This window comes from Orbicella faveolata, unplaced genomic scaffold, assembly GCF_042242905.1.
Source record: "Orbicella faveolata isolate gen_17 unplaced genomic scaffold, um_ofav_v1 contig_46, whole genome shotgun sequence".
NCBI lineage: Eukaryota > Metazoa > Cnidaria > Anthozoa > Scleractinia > Merulinidae > Orbicella > Orbicella faveolata.
Window position 1 is genome coordinate 19,295,257 of NW_028301576.1, and position 21,268 is coordinate 19,316,524.

Consider the following 21,268-nt stretch of genomic DNA (forward strand, 5'->3'; position numbering starts at 1 on the left):
TAAGGCCTCGTCCACATAACACCGGAGAAATTTGAAAACGCAGCTTGTTTCTTCACTTCAATCACTAAAACACGGTTTGAAGAGCGCTTTCGAAAAGCTCCATTTTCTTGACAGTTTAGTGTGGACGGTAAGCCTAACCGTAGTAATAAAGCTGTGTTTTCAAGTTTCTCCGGCGTGGTGTGAACGGGGGTGTCTGGAAAACCCGAATAGCGAATAGTCGCGAATAGCGAACAACGAATAGTCCCGAATAGCGAATAGCGAATAGTACGAATAGCGCGAATAATGGCGAACAGTCTCGATTAGTGGCAAATAGTGGTAAGTAGTAACAAATAGGGTACCCAGTATCTCGCAGTTAACCTCGTAGCAACTTGGGATGGGATTTTTCCGCTAAATAGCACAGACCCTTATCAGGACAAAAGGCGTTTCTAAACGTAATTTCTTCTGTTTTAACCGCTGCAAAAGCGTAAATACGTCTTTAATAGGTTATCCTTGTGTTTTCTGTTTTCTTAATGTCGGCGATGGGCAGCCTACTAGCCTGAGTCCGGAGAAGAAAAGGTAAGAAATTCACTGAAATTCTGTTGTTTATTTGGATAATTAATTAACGCTGGATATTAGATCTAAGGCGGTGACTGTTGACGACTATTCGTCACTATTCGCCACTTTTCGCGACCGTTCGCCACAATTCGAGACTATTCGCACTATTCGGGACTATTCGCTATTCGGGTTTTCCAGACACCCGTGTGAACGGGGCGTTAGTGTGGACGGAAAACATTTTGAAAATGAAGCTTCTCGAAAACGATGACATCACAATAATCACGTGATCTCCCTGCCCGAGTTGTCCTTAACCACAAATCCAAAATGACCGGTGATTGTTTCTCCGGCGTGGTGTGGACGGAAAACATTTGATGCCTTTTAAGAGTGGAAACGCCGTTTTCAAATTTCTCCGACGTAGCGTGGAGGGTGCTTTTCCCATGATCGTCGTCGAAGTAAAGAGAAAAGGTATTTTTCACTAGCAAGGTTTTTGACTCTCTACTCCATGATTTTCCTCTTCGGTGCCTCTCAAGCGTTAGGTGTTTCCTCCAATCAATTTTAAGGCCACAAAAGGTTGTTTTGTGTGTCATGAACTAGAGCAAAACCTTGAATGCTTGTACGGACGGACGGATGTACGGACGGTCAAGTGACTACCAAATTTTTTTAGCTCAATGAATTACCAAATTTTCGTGGGTATGGGGCTCCACTTGTGCGCGGAAAGCACCGCAAGTAAAACTCCACAGAACACATAAAACGTTTTGTATACATTGTATTCCTTTTAGTCTAACAATAAAACAATAAACACGCTTACTTGGTGGATGGCTTTTTACTGAATACTCTCACGGCTGTTTTAAGCTTGTAATCTTACATCACTTCTTTGCCATAGATTACGCTCGAAACGGCTTTCTCTTTTAATGCCAAACAAAATATTTCTGTCCACAGACGTAAGGTTAATTTTTTTTAATTCATTCATATCCCACGCGTCGGATTAATATTTTGCTAAGCGTGCTATCTCTAACTCAAGACAAAATAGAGGGTAGAAAGGCTAACTGACATATCTTTTACGATTTTTTCCGTTCTCATTTATTACAATTATTTATGTTTACGGGATCAAGTGGTCTGACAAGCTTCATGTTCCAAGAGGTCCTCTCATCTTCCCGCCAAGGTCGGCAAGATGAGAGACCCTGGGAACGAGTCATGCGAGGCGCCTCCTGCCTCTCATTCAGGACATTGCGTGACCGCCACCCACATAACAGGACATTGGCAGTGACAACCATCCAAATGGGGACTTGCCCACGACTTCAGTCGTTTGGTGAAATTCCCAGACAGCTTATAGATACATTTGCCTCATTTCCAAGGCCGTTGAAGTGTATTCACACGGTCACCTTTCAATTGCACATACACATGGATGTTATTGAACTTTTTTTTCAAGTTTGTCATCAACCTTGTTCCCAGGACCTCTCATCTTCCCGAAGATGAGACCCTGGGAACAAGATGGTTTATCGTAAAATCGGTTTTCGTACTCGTCCCCGCAGAAAATGATGCTAAGCTCTAGTCTAGTGACTAGGTAGGCAGGTGACCTTTATTAAAACACTATTGCCCCGTCAACTATACAACACAAAGAAAGAAAGGTGATTTGTAACTATATATATCATCTATAACTTCATCTATAAATGTATGTGTAGATATTTAAGCAATAGATCACAAGTTTTTATGGCTTATAGGCTGATAAACCACGCGGAATGTTGGAAGAACACGAGAAGAACTCTTCCAACATCCCAAGTGGTTTATCATGCCTCTAAACCATAAAAACTTGTGGGCTATTGCTTTTATATAATAATTCAGAAGACACGCGAAATTTCCATGAGTTTACTGGCACGATAGGCCATAGTTGATTGACCAATCAGAGCGCGTGAATTCATTTAATTATTATTTAAATACATATATCTACCTACAAATATTAATAATTACTACTAGTAACACTAAGACACTTTGTCTAATTACTTGTTAAACTAAAAGCTTCCCTTTTAAAATTCAGTTTTTGGAATTAGTAATCAGTCTTGATCTTCCCAAGTCGTAGTCACTTGGTCGGCTGACAACTATTATACTGGGGTGGATACAGAATTTTAGAGAAAGGGCCTCAAGATAGGGAGGCAGTCCCCTGTAGGGGGGGGGGGGGGGGGTTCCAGGGTGATCCTGTCCCAGAAAATGTTAAAAACTGAGGTCCTCGGAAATGGAATTTCCGGCATTCTGAGTCCAAGTCAGCATGTTATAATGTTTCTTTTCTCAATTTGGTTGATTCGAGCAAAACGGAACCCCACCCCCCCCCCCCCTTAACACCCTAGATCCACTCTAGTCATCAACTTGAATAAAGAGGACACAATAACGAATGTCGTATCGTACGTTAGCTCTTTCTCAGGGCAAATACATAGGGAATATATTTGTTTACAAACGTTGTTTTCGTCTTTTAAATGTCCAACAAGTTAAACAAAAGAACCTTTTGTTTCACCAGGCACTAGCTCTCTGGTTGGAGCATTAATAACAGTACTGACGTCACTGATATCTTCACTACAAAAAAAAACGTAAATAAAAAAATAAAAAAATAAAAAAATTACTCCGTCTTTTTTTTTCAGTTTATCAACACTCCCTTGGTACCTTAAAAAAACTGCCATGAGAGTCCTTGAAGAAACAGGCCCTTTGCACGATCCGGTCACATGGTACGGAGTTAACTATGCTGGGACTCAAGTTACACAGTGGGACTTTCAAAACAAAGGATAGTCGGGCTGGGCTGGTACAAGTTACTCTGTTTTGGAAGTCCCACTGTGTAACTTGCATCCCAGCATAAATAATTCTGTACCATGTGACCGGATTGTGCAAAGAAACTTAAAATGTCACGACACAACTCCTTTAAAACGGAATGAAAACAATGTGAGCACTAATTACAAAGGAAATTTGTTACCCCTAGTGGAAACCATGTGCTCACAAGGCGAGCAGAACTCACCTACAGTCTATCCACTTAGACACTCTCATAACCATTATACAACCATACTACACTAAAATTCTAATATTTACCAAATAGTAGATGGCGTTCCATGTTCTCTGAAAAAAAATGCACGCTTGAGGTCAAGAAAAACTGCTAAAGGACGCACAACAGGAAGGCAAGTGAGTTCAGCAGTTTTTCTAGTCCTCAAAAGTACATTATTTTCTTACAAAACAAAGAAATGTCATCTGAAAAGCGAAAATATATACATCTGACAAGGGGAATGATGTGCTTGCGCTGGCAACACAACATCCTGGACATACGTGTTCTATTATTTCCGACCGTGCATCTCTAAAAAAATAATGCTTGCTCAGCTCCAATACAAGCTAAATAGCAGCTATAGTCTAAACTACTTTACTATTAATACTATTGTACTATACTTAGAAGTACAATTTTGTCATCTTCTCCTTTGACTGAAAAACAAAATTGAAAGAAAGAAATTTATACTAGACAATCAATACAGTTATGAAACTTCTGCAGGTGCAAAAAAAAGTTGCCTTAAAGAAATAAACCAAAAAATCAGGCTTGAACGGGATATGACCTAAACTTGCAAGTATCCATGTGGGTGTAACCCAAGTAAAAATCCCAGGGGCATTTTATCAGGGGTGATTTGTGTTGGGGGCATTTGGACCCAAATGCACTGTGGCAACTTTATATGGAACATTAAGGTTTGGGATGCCAAGCTCTAAATCAATTTGCTTTCTCCAAAAGTGTTGAAAACTATGTTCTATCTCAGCAAAATCAAACGTAAGTTTCCACAACTCTTCTCACTCTCTCCTTCAGTAATCAGTCCTGCTACCCCCATGTGTTTTTTTTTATGTTCACTCAAACCAGATCGAGGCTAACTCGATAACCTTGCGGTTCTATTAGCCTCCATGCACAAACTTTAGACCATTGTCACCTTTAATTGCTATATATGTATCTTTTTTCCTCTTTTATGCTATTATTTTAATTCCAAAACTGTAAGTACAAAATAAAGTGAAGTTCAAGTTGAAGTTGAAGTGGTGGCTAGACACGTTATGGAGGTGTAGGATCTTAATTAGAAACGGACTTAGCCTTTTTCGGGGAAAATTTTATACTACTGTAGTTACGCAAAGCTTTTGAGTGGTACACCATGGGATATCCCACAAGTCACTTGTATTTTCTCAGTATACACGTGAACTTTTAGGCATGTGTGAAAACCAAGAAAATAGAAGTGATATTCCATGAGAGAGAATTGCATGAACTATTTTATACCATGCCATAGAAAATACAGTGGCCAACATAATCAAAGCGACATACATGCGGCGCATGATGGGAAGGTTGGATGTAATATCGTCAAAATTAATATACAACGGCTTTCCTAGGCCTGTGATTGGCAGTATTTTCTATGGCATGATATATTAAAAGTGGTCATATTAACAGGGTTCACTCCGTTTTCATAGTGTTTTCCCATGTGTGTACCTTGGAACAGTATATTAAGAGAATGAAAAATGAGCAAGGTTCACCTTTTGTCCCACTTTTTTGTGAGGTCTTACATCAAGTGCATCGCCATAGCCTCGACTACTTCAAAGCAGTTTTGACGAAGCTCTTCAGACTCTGCCAGAGCTTTCTCTCGATTAGATACAACCACCTCAATCTGAGCAGTGGTCTTCAAGCACACAGTGATCACATGAGGAAGGCTGGGGAGGAAAAAAATTAAACCAAACATAATATGAAAAACATATTTTAGAAACAATTTAGGGCAGTGTTGAAATTTACCCAACCCAAAAGCTCAAAGTGAAAAGCATTAACCTACCCTTGAACTCTTTTCACATCTCCTTTTGTTTGGTTTCACATAAAATCGTTTGTGAGGGACCACGTCCCTTCAGTGAACAGTTTCGCAAATTATACAAAAAGTTTCGAAGTCAAAATTAAAATCATTATATTTGGAACCTCTTGTGAGGGACCACCTCTCGTAAGCAACCACAACCACTTTTAAAACTAAGGTTTGAAATTTTCTTTTATTTTTAACCTCTCGTAAGTGACCACTTGACAGATAATAGAGCAGATATTGGATAATAAGGTATTGGAACATTATCGCATTCCTGGGTATTACATTAGAGATGAGTACAGCATTTTTCTGAAAATGGACTTTCACATCAATTAAACATTTAAAACATCGGGTAAGTTTCTTTAGTTATCATGTGCTATTGAGGCAAAATGTTGATCCATTATGGTCTAAGCTCTCGTAAGGGGAAAAAACAGTTAATTAAAAAATACAACTGAAAAAAGAAGATTAGGATTGGCATGCCAATTGCAATTTTTGTGCACAGCCACAAATACAATCAAAAGAAAACACTAAGTGAAAATACCAGTACATGAAGGAATGACTGAAAAGCAAAAGGGAGAAAGTATGATCATGAAAGCCTGCTATGAACCATACATATAGCATAGAATTGTCTCAAAAGACGGCACAATAACATTAGTCTTAGTATTGCGCATACCTCATAAGATGAGTGGCAGCTGTGATGGAAAGCTTGCCCTGTTTGTCGCAGTACTTGTTGTAGAAGTCCTGTTCCTCTTGGCTTTTCGGTGGTGGTCGCTGCAAAATATCTTTGTTCTTGGCGACTTTGGTGACCCAAAATGAATTGAGTGCTTGGAGGGCTTGTGATTCATCATTACTGACTTCATCTGCAAAACACATCATTGAAGGATGGAATGTAACTTCCCTATGAACTACATTTGTCAACTAAAATCTATGTCAGTGTATCCTGAGTGAAGTAAATGAAGGAACAAGGTGCTGTGGGGTGCAATTCGAAACAAATTTGGGGTAGCAAATGTTCAATTTTTTCTCTGTAGATAGAGCAGACAGGGGGCAGAGTCAAAATTAGAGTACACAGCACAGCTACTAGACAACTTACAATATTTTGTCAGGCACTGGTGATTACGAAGAAACCCTGCTAAGCCCTGAGTAGTGGTAAAGGTGCCAATAAACACCATGTACATGCATATAACACTTAATATAAAATGTCTTCTAGCTGTACAGAATACTGACCTCCTAAGAAGTCAAACAGGTACATGCTCTTTTGGGGTTTGCCTGCAAGCAGAGAACACAAACAATGTCAATACTGTAGACAGCATCATTTAACAATTGGTTCAAGCTTCAAGCACAGGGAAAGTCTGGAGAGCATGAAAGAAGCATAAAAGTTCCTTAATTAGGTGCAGCCAAGAGAAACTCTTACAAGCTTATTTTGAGTGCTTTCCAAACTTCACACATGCATCACAACTCGATGACTTAGTACACTTGAGCATGAATCACTGAAATGTTTCAAAATAGTCAGTTGCAAATGGAAATAAATTCCCCAATCCTCTCTGCCACATACATGCACATGCATGAAAACACTTTATTGTTACTATAAGAATTAACTTCACCTTTCTTGGAAGTATTTGAGATGTTCATCTTATTCTCAATTGAGGTCACAAGTTGTGTATCTAAACAATTAAGAAACATGAAGTATACATTAGGAAAGTTTATAATAAAATTAAAGTACAGAACTCTAGTTAAAGAACAGAAAAATGAGTTCAACTTGGCCGCTGGGATTGGAAACAAAATGAAGACTCCAGAATGTGTCAAAACTGGCCAGCTGATGTGAACTTGAATGGTTTATTTCAGCACTTAAGCAGCATCGATAGTATGCCCGCATATTTTAATGTTTTGGTTTCAAAGAGAAAAGGAGAAATTAACAGGAAAAAAAGGCCTGACGTCGTGTCGAACTCGACTCACGACAAATGATACACACTCTCGGCCAGCACAGTGCCTTATTCGCTTGTGCTAATGAAGCAACCAAGGCTTTATTTTATGAATACAACACTTCCATTGTATCAGCTCGAAAAACAAGCAGCTAATGCGACACTTCGTTGATTTCTTTGTCCAGCAAAACAAAAGGGTTCTTTTGTTTCGCGTTCAACAAAAAGATGCCACTGGGAAAAGTGCTTTTTATACATACATTATTTCTCGAAAATGAAGAGCAACCCAGCAAAAAAAACTACAGAGCAATATTTCTCTGGTAAAACGAAGCCCACATGCCAAAATTCAGCTATTTTTGAGCACTTTCAAAAATGGCCGAAAAATCTAGGGGACGTTCTTGCCCACGGCCTTTCAATTATTATTTGGCCCATTGGTCATCACAATATTAAACAGAATATATTAAAAATATGTTTACTCTGTTTTGTTTTGTTTTTATTGCACCCTATCAGAAAGCTTGATTGAAGCACAAGAAAGATCACTCTGATATCGTAAGGCATACCTGTCTTTTCTGTTTTTGAAATGTTGTCATCTTGCTCCTCCTGTTCCTTTGAGCAAGAAGATTTGACGTCCAGCTGTGGATCACAGAATGATCAAACAAAGTTACAACTGCACTCTAACAATCAACAATGCTTTTATTATAAATACTCTGAAATGGCACCTACATGTACTTGTATTTTGATTTTTACCACTTTTGCAGGGTTATTACCAAAAAATAGTTGACTTGTAGTACAGGACGTCTATCATTGGTACTGATCTAAGTGCAAGCATCACTTTTTTGTTGAATAAGTCATCATTATGCCTCTTCCAACAGTTGTAGATCTTTTGATTTAAATGCCTGGCCTTTGATTCTTCACCAAACAAATGCTTGACAGCAAGCATTCATGTACATCATGTGCTGATGTACATTCATGTAGATTTGAGGTCTATGTTTTACCATAACTTTGTGACGGAACACTTTTTCTACAGGCGGGGGGGGACCTGCTCGTGTTTTTTCTTCTTTTTTAAATTCTATTTCGTGCAAACCCGAGCAAGGAACGCCTTAGCCCCAATGTCACTGTCACAACATCCTCGCCTTATTTAGGGTGCAATCTGCAATGTTCACATACCTTTGTATCCTGTTTATTTTTTACTGAGTTGCAGTCGCTCTCAGAACTTTCATCTACAATAATCTTTTCATCATTTTCTGAAGTAGGGGGGCTGGTCCTCTCTTTCAGCTTTTTTCCTGGTTGGGTATCTTTTTTATTGAGCCAAGAACAGGAACTCTTTGATTCGTCCTCTTCATTACCACTGCTGCTGTCATTAGCATCCTTCTGCTCACAAACACGACAAGGATACAAAAGACAACAAACAACACAGTGGATGGAATAACCTACAGACAGCATCCATGGCAACTCTCCAGATTAACAGAGAGTCTCCCAAATTCAGACCAAATCTTGCAGTCTCCCGCACTGAACTAGACAGGGTTGCACCATGTAATCATGAAAGGCTATTAATAGTAAGTGTCCATTGTTCTTTCAAGACAAGAGAGACGTTAGGATCTGTTGTGTTACATTTAACTATGATTGTGCATTCTAGTTTACCTAAATTGTAGACAATGCTGCCAAGGGGAAGGAGGATGTAAAACAACACTTACTATTATGATAACCTCATGGCTATGGTTGTATAACAAGTGTTCATGAAGAGCAGGGTTGTTCAAAGACAGAATTGCGCAGGACTGCCGCTGTGACTTCCAAAATGTAGAGTAAAGTTGCGTAGATAAAAACAATTATATACCAGTACCATAGGTACCTTAGATCATTTTTGAAGCTGTTCCTACGAAAATCTGTGATTGTCTTTGTTAATTAATAACAACTTCAACAGACCATAAATGACACTTGATCAGTCACTGAGGGGGAACTATTTTAATAAAACTATAAAACAGGCGCCTGGTTAAAAATCAAAATTTTGCTGCTGTGGCAATTTACACAGCTTGGAAAAACTCACTCTAAACCAGTCATCAATGATGAAAGCGACAACCACAATTCCTTGCATTTTACAAGAAAAGTGCCTTGCTTGTATTTATTAATTTTTTGCCTATTAGATTTGCTGCCTTAATTGTTCATTCGCTTCAGGCTCACTCACTGCCGCAGCATTATAATAAACAGTAATAACCCAGCAAAGGCTTCTAAGAGTGTCACGCTCCTGACCATTAACTGCTTTTAAAGATTTGCTTTAAAGCTTTAAATATCAAAAAGGCAGCTTACCTGTGGACTGTGTTTCCTCTTTACTAATTGGGTTCCTTTCCGCATGGCTCCAAGAAACTGATGGAATAATGGTACAAAAAAGATTTACAAATTGTATTAATATGAAGTGAGTTATGCTTTATTTATTCACTATACAAAAATTACAGTCAAATCTACACCTGAAAGACACTTCCTGTAGACAGACACCACCTGCAAGTGACACTTCACCATGTGCAAACATGTATATGTAAATACAAACAGCACAATAACACAGGAAAATGTAATTGTAGTGAGCACATCAGGCAAAGTCCTTAACACTCTGAACAGGAAGAAATTTTGAAATCCACTAGCCCAGTGGGCCAGTAAATTTCAAGTTTCCCTAGCTTGCCAGCCTACATTTCAATGTTACTTGCCAATATGGCAGCCTATATGGCAATCAGAAGATGAACACAAACAAAACATGCTTGGATTTGCAATTAATCCATGCTTTCAACTCAATGCTTTGCTCATCTTGCAGTCTTCTTTTCTGTCTTGAAATTACATGTATCACTTGTCAAAGCTGATGTTTTCAATTAGCCCACTGGACCAACGAACTTCGATTTTCACTTGCCCAAGAACAAATAAAATTTACTTGCCACTGGCAATCGGATTGGGTATTTCCTTCAATGCTTAGCAGAAACCTTTTTCAAGTTCTTAGGGTGTCTCCATGTACTTTAGGAGTCCAATTGCACCTCTGAACTACGCTCCTTTTTTCTAGTAGCAGAAAAATTGTTTTTTGTAATATTCAGTTCCAGTTTCACACTGTTCACGTTCCGGTCACATGATCGAAGGTGTGATGCGTCCGTATAAGTTATTCGCATGCTTGTGTGTATTTGCATATTCTTCTAGTTCTTCGAGTCTGCATAACATGATGTTCTAAAACATATCTCTTGCCTGGTTTATTGGTTCATTGCTACGACATGGTGTCAGGAGTAAAAGTAAATTAAAGTGAACCTAAGCAAATGAAATTAAACCGAACCGAAACTTCTCATCATGGCCACCGCTGCGGGATTCAAAACCCCGGAGATGAATTGGGACACCACCGACCTGCGGGATGAATTAGCTAAGTTCAAGCAATACTATATTACCATGACCAGCACACCACTGCTTTAGCCAGCCTGGTTCCAGGACAGCAAGTGACCATTCAAAATCCAAAGACACTGGAATGGAAGCCAGCTGTAGTGCTGGATAAAGCTGGAGGACTCCCTCGGTCTTATGTAGTCTCCACGCCAAGTGGAAAAGAGCTGCACTGCAATCGATCCCAGCTATTAAAGTGTTTTATTTATTTATTTAATATGGCAGGTCCCTCAAGCTTACCCCAAGCAGGTCAAGTTTGACCTTAAGAGCAATCAAGTACGCAGTTCCTCTCCTGGAATTAATTTTCCTATTAACATACCGGGCCAGTCTAACCCTAGGAACAGTGCAGGTCCAGTACCACCAGCCACTCAACCAATCAGTCCAAACCCAGGAGCTGCTCAATCTGCCAGTCCAACCCCAGGAGTAGCTCAGTCAGTCACCTCAGCCCCAAATACAGGAAGTCAGTATGTGACACGCAGTGGAAGGGTGGTCAAGGCACCTTCCAGGATGGACATTTAAGTTAAATTTATTTAGTTGCATTAAGAGGAACACTGTGTCAAGGGTTTAACCCTGTAGAACTGTGCTGAACGGTTATCATTTTTTCTGTTATTCTTGTTGCTGAGCAACCGGTTTACTCCATTCCTCAGTTATTGTTGTGAATGTTAACTTAAGGCTCAGAGTAGGTTTGTTTTTTCTCTCATTTTTGGAAAAAAGGGGATGTAATATTCAGTTCTGGTTTCACACCGTTTGCAGTTCCGGTCACATGATCGAAGGTGTGATGCATTCGTATAAGTTATTCACATGCTTGTGTGTATTTGCATATTCTTCTAGTTCTTCGAAAAAACATCTCTTGCCTGGTTCATTGGTTCATTGCTACGACATTTTTCATGTCACCTTTTTGTTCAACCTAACTCCCCTTCACACGATTTACCAAGAATACAAAAATACCATTAATACAGAGTCACAATGTATCAAAAATGATTGTAGACTATGGTTATAGTCTTGTAATTATCTAGACCGAAGAGGGACTCCGAAGACATCTGGGGACTGGTGCTATTTTTCAATCTCAAAGAATTGCCTATTGGTGTAACACAAACAATCCCTTTCTTTGCTTGGGCCAATCAGAATTGTCAATATATATGGACAACATATTGATCGATCCAAGCGATGTTTATTTTGACAGCAAAATGTAGCTTCTTTTGTGGAATTCGAAATAAATGTCCCTCATAGATAAGTTTGTAGTGAAAACGCCTGCTGTTTAAATGCAAAAGATACAGCAAGAAAATACCCCTTCCGCATGGCTGATAGGCTGAAGATGCATCTGTGATCAATCACCTTCAATGACAATCTGGAAGTCCATGGAAGTACACAAATAAAATTAACTTGCCCCTGGCAATCGGATTGGGTATTTCCTTCAATGCTTAGCAGAAACCTTTGTCAAGTTCTTAAGGTGTCTGCATGTACTGTAGGAGGTCAATTGCACTTCTGAACTACCCTCCTTTTTTCTAGTAGCAGAAAAATTGTTTTTCATGTCACCTTTTTGTTCAGCTCAACTCCCCTTCACACATGATTTACCAAGAATACAAAAATACCATCAATACAGAGTCACAATGTATCAAAAATGATTGTAGACTACGATTATAGTCTTGTAATTATCTAGACCGAAGAGGGACTCCGAAGGATGGATTGTTCTTAAAATTTACATAACTTTAGAGTATACAACCATAAAATTAAATATACTACCACTGACAACTTCAAATATGTGAGCCAATGAGGCATTTAGCAGAGTAACCAATTTATAACAAATTTTTGTTGCCTTACAATTCAAGAAACAAAGATGTTCAAAGATACATGTAGAAAATGGCTCAATCAGTACCTCGATTTTTACTCTTTTTTCATATATTTATAATGTAGGTTGTCAGGCTTTCTAATATTACACAACGAAGTGATTTCGCACAATTGACCTGAAATCGCATCTGATTGCACAATTCATGAAAAATCACATAATTCCCAAATAAACAATTTTAACAAAATGAACCATTAGTTAACGCTTTATCTGGAGAAATGCTGCATTTAAACATCATTTCAAGATGATCTGCGTTTAGGAAAGCTTTTCGCCACGTATGAATGTTCTTGATGTCCAGGTATGCCCGGATAGCACTAGTTTTCAATCTCACAGAATTGCCTATTCATTTGGTGCACCGCAAGAAATCCCTTTCTTTGCTTGGGCCAATCAGAACTGCCAGTATATATCAACAACATTTACTGTGATCCAAGCAATGTTTATTCCGATGGTAAGACGTACATTCATTCATGGAGTTCAAAATAAACGTCTCTCATACGTAAGTTTGCAGTGAAAATGCCTGCTGTTCCTCCGACTGAAAAGACTAAATCACAACTTCTGCCAAATTTTAACTGCAAAAGATGGAGCAAGAAAATTACCCTTCCACGTAGATGAAAGGCAGAAGATGAAACGTTGTGATCAATCATCATCGGAACTCCATGGTGCACAAGCACCTCAAATCTTTTCTTATTGCAGTTTATACATAGATGTTTAATTTTTGTTCCTTTGTGTTCAATTTGTCATTGGAGCAGCCCCAAAAAGTTTTTCTTCTTTTCTTCAGTGCTCGAAATTAGCAGTCCTCCGGTCATCCGAGACAACTAAAAAATGGTCCAGACAACCATTTTTCTGTAAAATTAAAGGCCTGGTTGTCTGAGGAAAATAACACCAGACAACCCACGAGATATTGAAGTATTTGCTGTTGATGATGATGCCTTTTATTACTCCGTCTTGGAGCATAGGCCACAGATAAAGCGGCTCCAAAGTATTTGCTGTTACTGTGATGTTAAGGCCAACTGAATAAAAAAATTAAGGTATATAAAAGATTGGTGTTTCGTTCGCTGATGGACGCCAAAAACCACCATGTTTTCAAACCAAGGACTCCCCAAAAATACTATGCCGTGTAGATAATCATCTCTTTTCTGAGGCATAGTGGGAAAGTACTTCGCAAGTTGTCAAATCTACATTTACAAGTAAGAAAATTTGGGGCTTTCGAAGAGTAGCTATAGCCAGCTACGACAAAAATCACCAGTGCTCAATATAGGATTGTGAACTGGGCTATCATTTAGAGTACTCAAATATCATATCTTTCGAAACCAGTGGACTTTAGTTTGTTTGCCATTCCCCGCTGAATGTTTGACGGCCGGTCGACTTGATGTACCCTGTAAGCTTTTCATTGAAACCACAGGCTTTTTGCTGTTGTTACTGTATATCTCTTCCATGAATATGCAACTGTTGCACTTTCTGTTCCAATGAAGTTCTCTTGCTAAGCGCTAAGTTGTTTATGTGAAAGTGTGAACATCGGATGATCATACTGCTGGAATGATGTTTCAAGGAAGCCATTTCATGCCACTTCGCGTCATTTACGTCAAATAAAAGAAACCCTTTTGACTACCTCTAAGTAAGCAGCCAATTATACAATATTTTAAGGGCAACCATGCAGTCATCTGGGCAACAAGAGCCGGGGGTTAGGTTGTCCTGCATTTGGAATACGGACAACTTGGATATTTTTCCAATTTCAAGCACTGAAATAGGTGTAATTAAATTGTAATAAATATATGGCTCATCGGCCATCACGATGATTCATCTCGTGTCTCGTATAAAATACTGAAGATGGATTATCCGTCTGGAATGAACTTGGACAAAGGGCAGTAGTTCATCTGTATGCAAACACGGCAAACAGACGGATCATTCATCCAACGATAACTCATCTGTCAAGACAAACTACGATGGATAGTTCGTCTGAACGGAGGATCTGTCTGTTTGCTCCTACTTATACGCAGAACTTTACTTAGTTTATCTTTACAGACGAATTATCCTGGATAATTCATCTGGACAGATACATCTGTTTGCCCCTATTTATACACAGACAAATATAATCACACGAACTACCCTTTAATTTCTTTGTCTAAGTTCGTTCCAGATGGATGACCCTTCAGTATAAATCGAGCCAGTCACACAAAACTCTTCACCAGAAGTAGAACCACGACAAACAGCAAACGATGACGAACAATTGGTGTTGTCAAAACATGATCAAGGAATAAAACTGAGTAGGGATGAACATTCAAACAAGCAGTTTCTGCCGTGGCCGATAACAAATCATGCAAGGCTTAACCAGTTAGGTCATGTTTTTTTTTGCATCAAGTTCAGGTCAGACTTCAATATTTTGACTATTACAGATAAACAAAATTAATATGCACTGAACCAAACATCATAACAACGAGAGCAAATATTATTGATAATTACCATGGAAAGCAGAATCGAAGGATCTATTATATTGAGTGACTAACTGATTCTGAATTAAGCTTACTTTAAAGGCTGGTTTTCACTAGAGCATAAGCACAAGCACAAGCATAAGCATAAGCACAAGTGAAAACAGCCGTGACATAAACATAAGCATGAGCAGAAACATAAGAAGAACGAACCCACTTACTTGTCTTGTGCAGTTTTCACTAGTAACGCGCTCAACATAAGCATAAGCATAAGCACAAGAAAAACGAACAGTTCCGTTTTTCTTGTGCTTATGCTTATGTTTATGTCGAGCGTGTTACTGGTGAAAACTGCTCAAGACAAATAAGTGGGTTTGTTCTTCTTATGTTTCTGCTCATGCTTATGTTTATGTCGCGCCTGTTTTCACTTGTGCTTATGCTTATGCTTGTGCTTATGCTTATGTTCTAGTGAAAACCAGCCTTAAGAAAAATTTAACAGTACAATTCTTGGAAGTAGCCCGGTTTTTTTTTTTCGGCTCTTGTTTCTCGACCCGTAAAACAAGAGCCCGGTTTTTTTTTTTTTTCGGCTCTTGTTTCTCGACCCGTAACAAGAGCCAAGAGCCGAAAAAATTGGTTGCTCTCGCAGGCCAGCCACCTGCTTGGTAGCCGTCAAAACAAGTTGTTGCCTCCTGTTTCTTATGCATTAAGAGTGGCGATGTAATGTTTAATACAGTCATTCCAAAACGTACTCCTTTGATGTACTAAGTAAATACCAGGATCAAAGTCGGCAGCTACAACCCTTCTCGAAAATAACTTAAATCTTACACTAGTTAGTTAACCTACATGGTACAAAATGCTGCCGAAGGGAAGGAGGATGTAAGGAGTCAATGCAGAGCAGGGTTGTTCCCATACAGAACTCCTGATCGTCGGTAACAGTAACAAACTGGTTTATATTGGCCTCTCGGATTACAGCATTCAGCAGCACTGACATTTCATTGCTTTCTTTCCGTGACAAAACTCACGTGCTTACGTACAGCCGTCAAAACGAGTTGTTGCCTCCTGTTTCTTGTGCATTTAGAGTGGCGATGTAATGTTTAATACCGTCATTCCAAAACGTACTCCTTTCAGGATCAAAGTTGACAGCTACAGCCCTTCCCGAAAATAACTTAAAGCTGTAAGCTTACTTGCAGATGCACATGCACAAGAAAAGATTCCTTCTTCTTAAACTTAGTTAAGCATAATGACCAATTTATTTCCCCCATTTCTGCTTTCGAAGTAGAGCACAGCTTAAAAGCAAAAATTAATTTGCAAAAAATGATCAAAAGCGGCAAAGACGGAGGTTACGTGAATATCTGACCAGCCAAACACTGTATGCGAAAACTTATGCAAGTAAAGTATTTCAACTCACGTGAATTGTCTTCGAGGACTGTTATCGCCCAGCGTATGACAACTTATTGATCATGGCTGATCTGAAGACAACAAATCCACAACGTACAGAACTCTTTGCTTGTGAATGAGGGAACCAGACGCAAATTTCAACGTAAATCGCGGCGCCACGGAGAAAAAAAACAGCCAAATTGTGCACGCGACCGAACAACACGGATATCTCGTCCCGAGGCGAATGACGTCGCTAAGAAAATAACAAGCTGTGATTGGCTGTAAACAGTCTTGCGCATTTGATCCGTGACCTTTGTCGGTATCTGCCTCGTAATAATAAGCAAAAAAAACCGAAGAGATTCAGTTTTTATGAAGCTACAAAAATTAATATCAGTTCTGAATATTGAAAGGGCATACCACGAAACAGTGCCAAAGAATTTGAAGACGATGAATGGTCATGTATGAAAAACGTTTTCGTGCGAAGCGTGTTTACTCAAGCGTGTAAACTCAAAATTTTACAAACGATGTGTGGGCTCAATTAGCACTTTTGTCACACAGAAATTTTACAGTTTCTCAAAGCTAATATATCCTTCAGTGTTAACCTAAAAAGCTAAGGATTTCACCTATTATTTTAAGTTTCACGTTTCAACTGTTTGGAGTCAATTCGGAATTAGCACGACTTCAATTATGATCAAATTCCTCAAATTCTCGATACCGAATATTTTACGTATTCGTACACAACAGGTCTTTCCTAGAAATCTTGGCAAATTTCAATCTATTACGAACATTAGAACTCATGTTTTTGAACCTTTATTTCCGAGAATTTACGGCCGCCACTAATTTTCCTTGTTCCAAGCCTTGGTTGAGAATTGGAGAAAATCGTCATTTTCTCAAAAATACCACACGGGTTGAAATTATAATAACAAGTAGTACAGCAATTCGCATAAAGAATAACAAAAACTTTGGATCATATATTCGTGCAGTTTTCCACATTAATTGTTATTGTAATTTCAACCCGTGCGGTATTTTTGAGAAAATGGATCATTTTCTTAAATTCTCAACCAAGACTTGGCCGTAAATTATCGGAAATAAAGGTCCAAAAGCCGCGAGTTCTAATGCTCGTAATAGATTGAAATTTGTCAAGATATCTAGGCAAGACCTATTGTGTGCGAAAATGTAAAAAAATGGATATCGAGAAATTCATCATAGTGGCAATTTAAGAAGCAAAGCCAGCAACGATCGCCCTATTTAGCTACGTTTTAAGAAGAAGAAGCATGAATTAAAAGCATTAACAAACAAATAAATGAGTTATATGATTAATATCATGGGTGACACATTATTCCTTAATGGCCCGAAATTTCAGCGTTAGTTGATAATTTCACATACGAAATTACAAAATTGCTATGGCAACGTTTCCTAAACCCACGATTGTAAGCGTCTTTTATCAAAGACGAAAGAAATTATTAGAATTTTGACAAAACGCAAGTGAAATTATTTTCTAATGTTACGAGTGTAACCATTTGATCAACCATTCTATAAATGAGAGCCCCAAGTTTTTTTGGTGAATGTCCACTATTATGCGTTAACCCTCGATAAATTAAAGCTTTGCTTATACTTACTGTTACCGAGAGGCTTTCGTTTACCCGGTTATAAAACTATTGAAACAGGGCTACTGAAACCGCCGAACCAAGTGAAACGAGACGAACACTGAAACAACCAAGACCCGTTATTATTATTGAGGGCTAAATATGAATAGTCTGAATGTATAATATTCAAGCTTAGGCTAACCGGAGTGCAAGCTGCCTTCGAATTGAAGAGACTTCGGCCGACCATTCCAGTAGTCCGAAAAGCCAGCAAAGCGTTCAGCCAAGCCTCTGGACTCTGGGCAAGCCTGTTAACGGACGGCAGTTTCGTTTTGGTGGTGAGTGTTTTTTTTTTTTTCTTGTTTCCGCTATGGCTTCGCAGTTGTCGTTTCGGAGTGTCAATTCGAAAAATAAATTTGATTTATGTTCTGAGTTTTTACGACTTTGGTGCTGATGAAGAGAAAAGCTGCAGGCAGCCATTGATGGGAAGGTTGAAATGTTAAGAGCTACAATAGGTTTTGAAGTCTGATCTTCCGTTGGTATTGTTTTTAGCCTCTAGCTATCCGGCAATGATTGCGGAAGCCGATATCCTAGTGGGCTTCCTTTCTCTCCAATGTATAAAAAACTGAACAAGCCAAAATTTCTCAAGAACCAGTCATAAAGTGTACGGCCCACCGTCCAGATCTTGATGAAATTTAGCAGGTTAGAAAACCCGAGAAAAACCGCGTCGGGGCAGGGGCCCGTTTCTCGAAAGCCCCGGAAACTTTCCGGGCCTGTAAAGCCATTTTTAGTTCATCTGTATCTAAAAACGGAGAAGTGTATACGCCTGAAACTTCTTGTATGAAGGGAACCTCTGTTCATATTAAGAATATGTGAACGAAACAGCTCTGTAATAGTAGGGGTAGAGATTTTGCTACGGCTTTCCGGGCCCGAAAAGTTTCCGGGACTTTCGAGAAACGGGCCCCAGGAACGAAAACCAAACAAGAAGCTGATCAGCAAACATATGACGACCTACTCCTCGGTGTTCTCATAGTATAAATAACAATGCTAAATCCTGGTTATCGAGTGATTTAGAAATTAAAACTAAAACTTTTCCAGTCGTTAACGTTGAGTTTTGCGATTGTTTTGAGTTATTTGGACGCTGTTTCAAGTCTTTTAGCCTGCAGTTTGAAACAGTTTTCAACATCAGCTTTGTACGTCACTGGACCTTTCCAAAGTGTCGTGACCGTACAAGCTCCTTTATTCTCCGACCACGAATAGCTGTCTTTGTACTGTTTTTCCACAGTTGCTTCAGTCATTGGAAGCTTCAGAAGCATTTTTCGTTTTCAGCCCAAATTGGTCCAAGGTTTTTGTTTTAACTTATGCCAAGATCATTCATTTATTAGACGAGTATTGTAGGTGTGGCCCATGCATTTGATTGCGCTTTATCTTAAGACCAGTCTCCGGCTTCATTTCAAACATGACACATTTACGAAACATAAATATACAGAAGCAAGTCGTGCTACTGAAGTTTTATTTGTCCGAAGATATGCTGCAGGATCTGCCGAGTACATCGTTAAAATATTCTCATCTTCTTTCTGTACAGACGTGACCAATGTCATACTGGTCCTTCCTCCGTCCGGTAGTGATTCAAGTAGTTCATGTAAAGATTGATCAGTGATTGACTGAAACAAATCCGATTAAAAATCTTGTGATTTAGCTTCTACAATCAGTTTAGTTACCAAACCGTTTGCAAAAGACAGGACTGAACAGAGTTTCTGTGTGCAGATGGAATCAAAATATTAATCGTGTTATACGTTCCATATTCGGATAGGTTTGCGATACGTTCGGAAACGAATGAGAAGATTTCGCCCTGTTTTGTTTGTAACGACTTAGAGCAGTAGGTTAACTGAAGGCAAGAAAACATGGTAAAGGGTATAGTTAATTGTATAAATCTGTAATTTTGTGCCCCTTGCATGCACTGCCGGATGACCTTCGAAGCAGGTAGGTAATTAAGTGGAAAATTACTGTACAGTCGTAATTTCCAGGCCTATCAATGTCTTGCAAACTAATTAATCGTCTTGTTCATTTGCATTCTAAAGTAATAGCAGGTTTTAAGGCTTAAAATTAATAGGTTTGTGACTATAGAAAAATCGAAAGAACGTGTACGCGACGGAATACTTTTAATAAATGCGGTCTGACTACACACGGATAAAGACGAGCGGGTTATAAACACGTGGTCTGACTGTACGTGGTCTAGACTGATCGAGTCTGGAAGAGGGGAACGCTCCCTTACCATAAATAATTCATTTTATGCCCCTAGCATTGTATGTACTACAGCGGATAGAAGAGAGAAAATTTTCCACAGTGTTTACTCACTTGAATATTGAACCGCCTTCGACAACAGCTACTGTCTGCACACAATTACTTGGCAATTTCGATGAATCGAGATTAGCCAGTTTAAGAAGCCCCCTCTATAAGTACTTATGTAACGTCAGTTTAAGGAATGTTACATAACGAAAAGGCGCTGAGGAAAAGCCCGCACGTGAAGGCACGCGTTTGTGAGAGTGGATGCACGTGAACTGCAGTGCATGTGTGTTTGGCAGTCTCGTGCCACCCCTCAAGGTATAGGACTCAGGAAATAAAACATAACTGTGCAAAACTATGTGCGTTGCCCTACGCACCCCACCCCTCTGTAAGGAAAACGACGAAGATGAAAAGCGATAACGTTGATTTAATTTTGGATGCATTTCCCTTGAATAGCATTTGTTTATTTTTGTTTCTTTACAACAATGCAAAAAATGCAATATAAATTGTTTTCCCCGTGGCGTCAAATTATTATCGTGTAGATTGCTGTCGATACATATATTTCACAGGCCTGTTTGCCATATTCTGAACTGAAAATTAACAGTTATAAAATGATTGTTTTGATAGTTTCGGTTCCCCGAGACTCGCAATAAATGTTTCTATCGAGAAACTTGGTGAGGGGTCAAGGCAACAAAGTTCGCTTTGTTTGCTTTGAGTCACAGCCGGACAGTGGGTTTAACCACAGGTAGCCCAAGCTCCTTGAGTGCTTGACATTGCATAACAGCGTAACTATAAGAGTTTGTATCGGAATGTGACGATCGTGTGTTACAGTTCGAAATACGAAAAAGAAATTCAAGCTAGATCAACTGGAGGATAACAGCCTTAATTTCTCCCCAAAACCTCTGATCGATCGTCTCAACTTGATAACTGCTCCATGGAGAGGAAAACAATGAACTCTCCCCCCCGCCCCTCCCCACCCACCCCTTATACGGGGTATGTAGGTATGTGAGCCTCAAAGGGTATGGTTTTTGAGCGATTTTGATTTGAAATAAGGTATAGATTTTGACCATCTTGG

At 39.1% G+C, this 21,268-nt stretch overlaps 1 protein-coding gene across 2 annotated transcripts; it reads right to left on the reverse strand.

Moving 5' to 3' along the window:
* Positions 1 to 2,086: 2,086 nt before the first annotated feature.
* On the reverse strand, positions 2,087 to 20,346 carry LOC110041250 (uncharacterized). Of its 2 annotated transcripts, none has more exons than XM_020746534.2 (9): positions 20,266 to 20,346; positions 9,584 to 9,640; positions 8,447 to 8,650; positions 7,840 to 7,912; positions 6,965 to 7,024; positions 6,588 to 6,629; positions 6,037 to 6,223; positions 5,059 to 5,232; positions 2,087 to 3,984 (listed from the first exon to the last, which is right to left on the reverse strand). In XM_020746534.2, exons 2-8 carry the CDS (start codon positions 9,626 to 9,628, stop codon positions 5,085 to 5,087), a joined length of 759 nt encoding a protein of 252 aa, XP_020602193.2. In that variant the 5' UTR covers positions 9,629 to 9,640; positions 20,266 to 20,346; the 3' UTR covers positions 2,087 to 3,984; positions 5,059 to 5,084. The 2 variants fall into 2 exon arrangements, with proteins under 2 accessions (XP_020602193.2, XP_020602192.2); XM_020746533.2 differs by lacking the exon at positions 20,266 to 20,346 and adding an exon at positions 16,356 to 16,587.
* Positions 20,347 to 21,268: the final 922 nt, after the last annotated feature.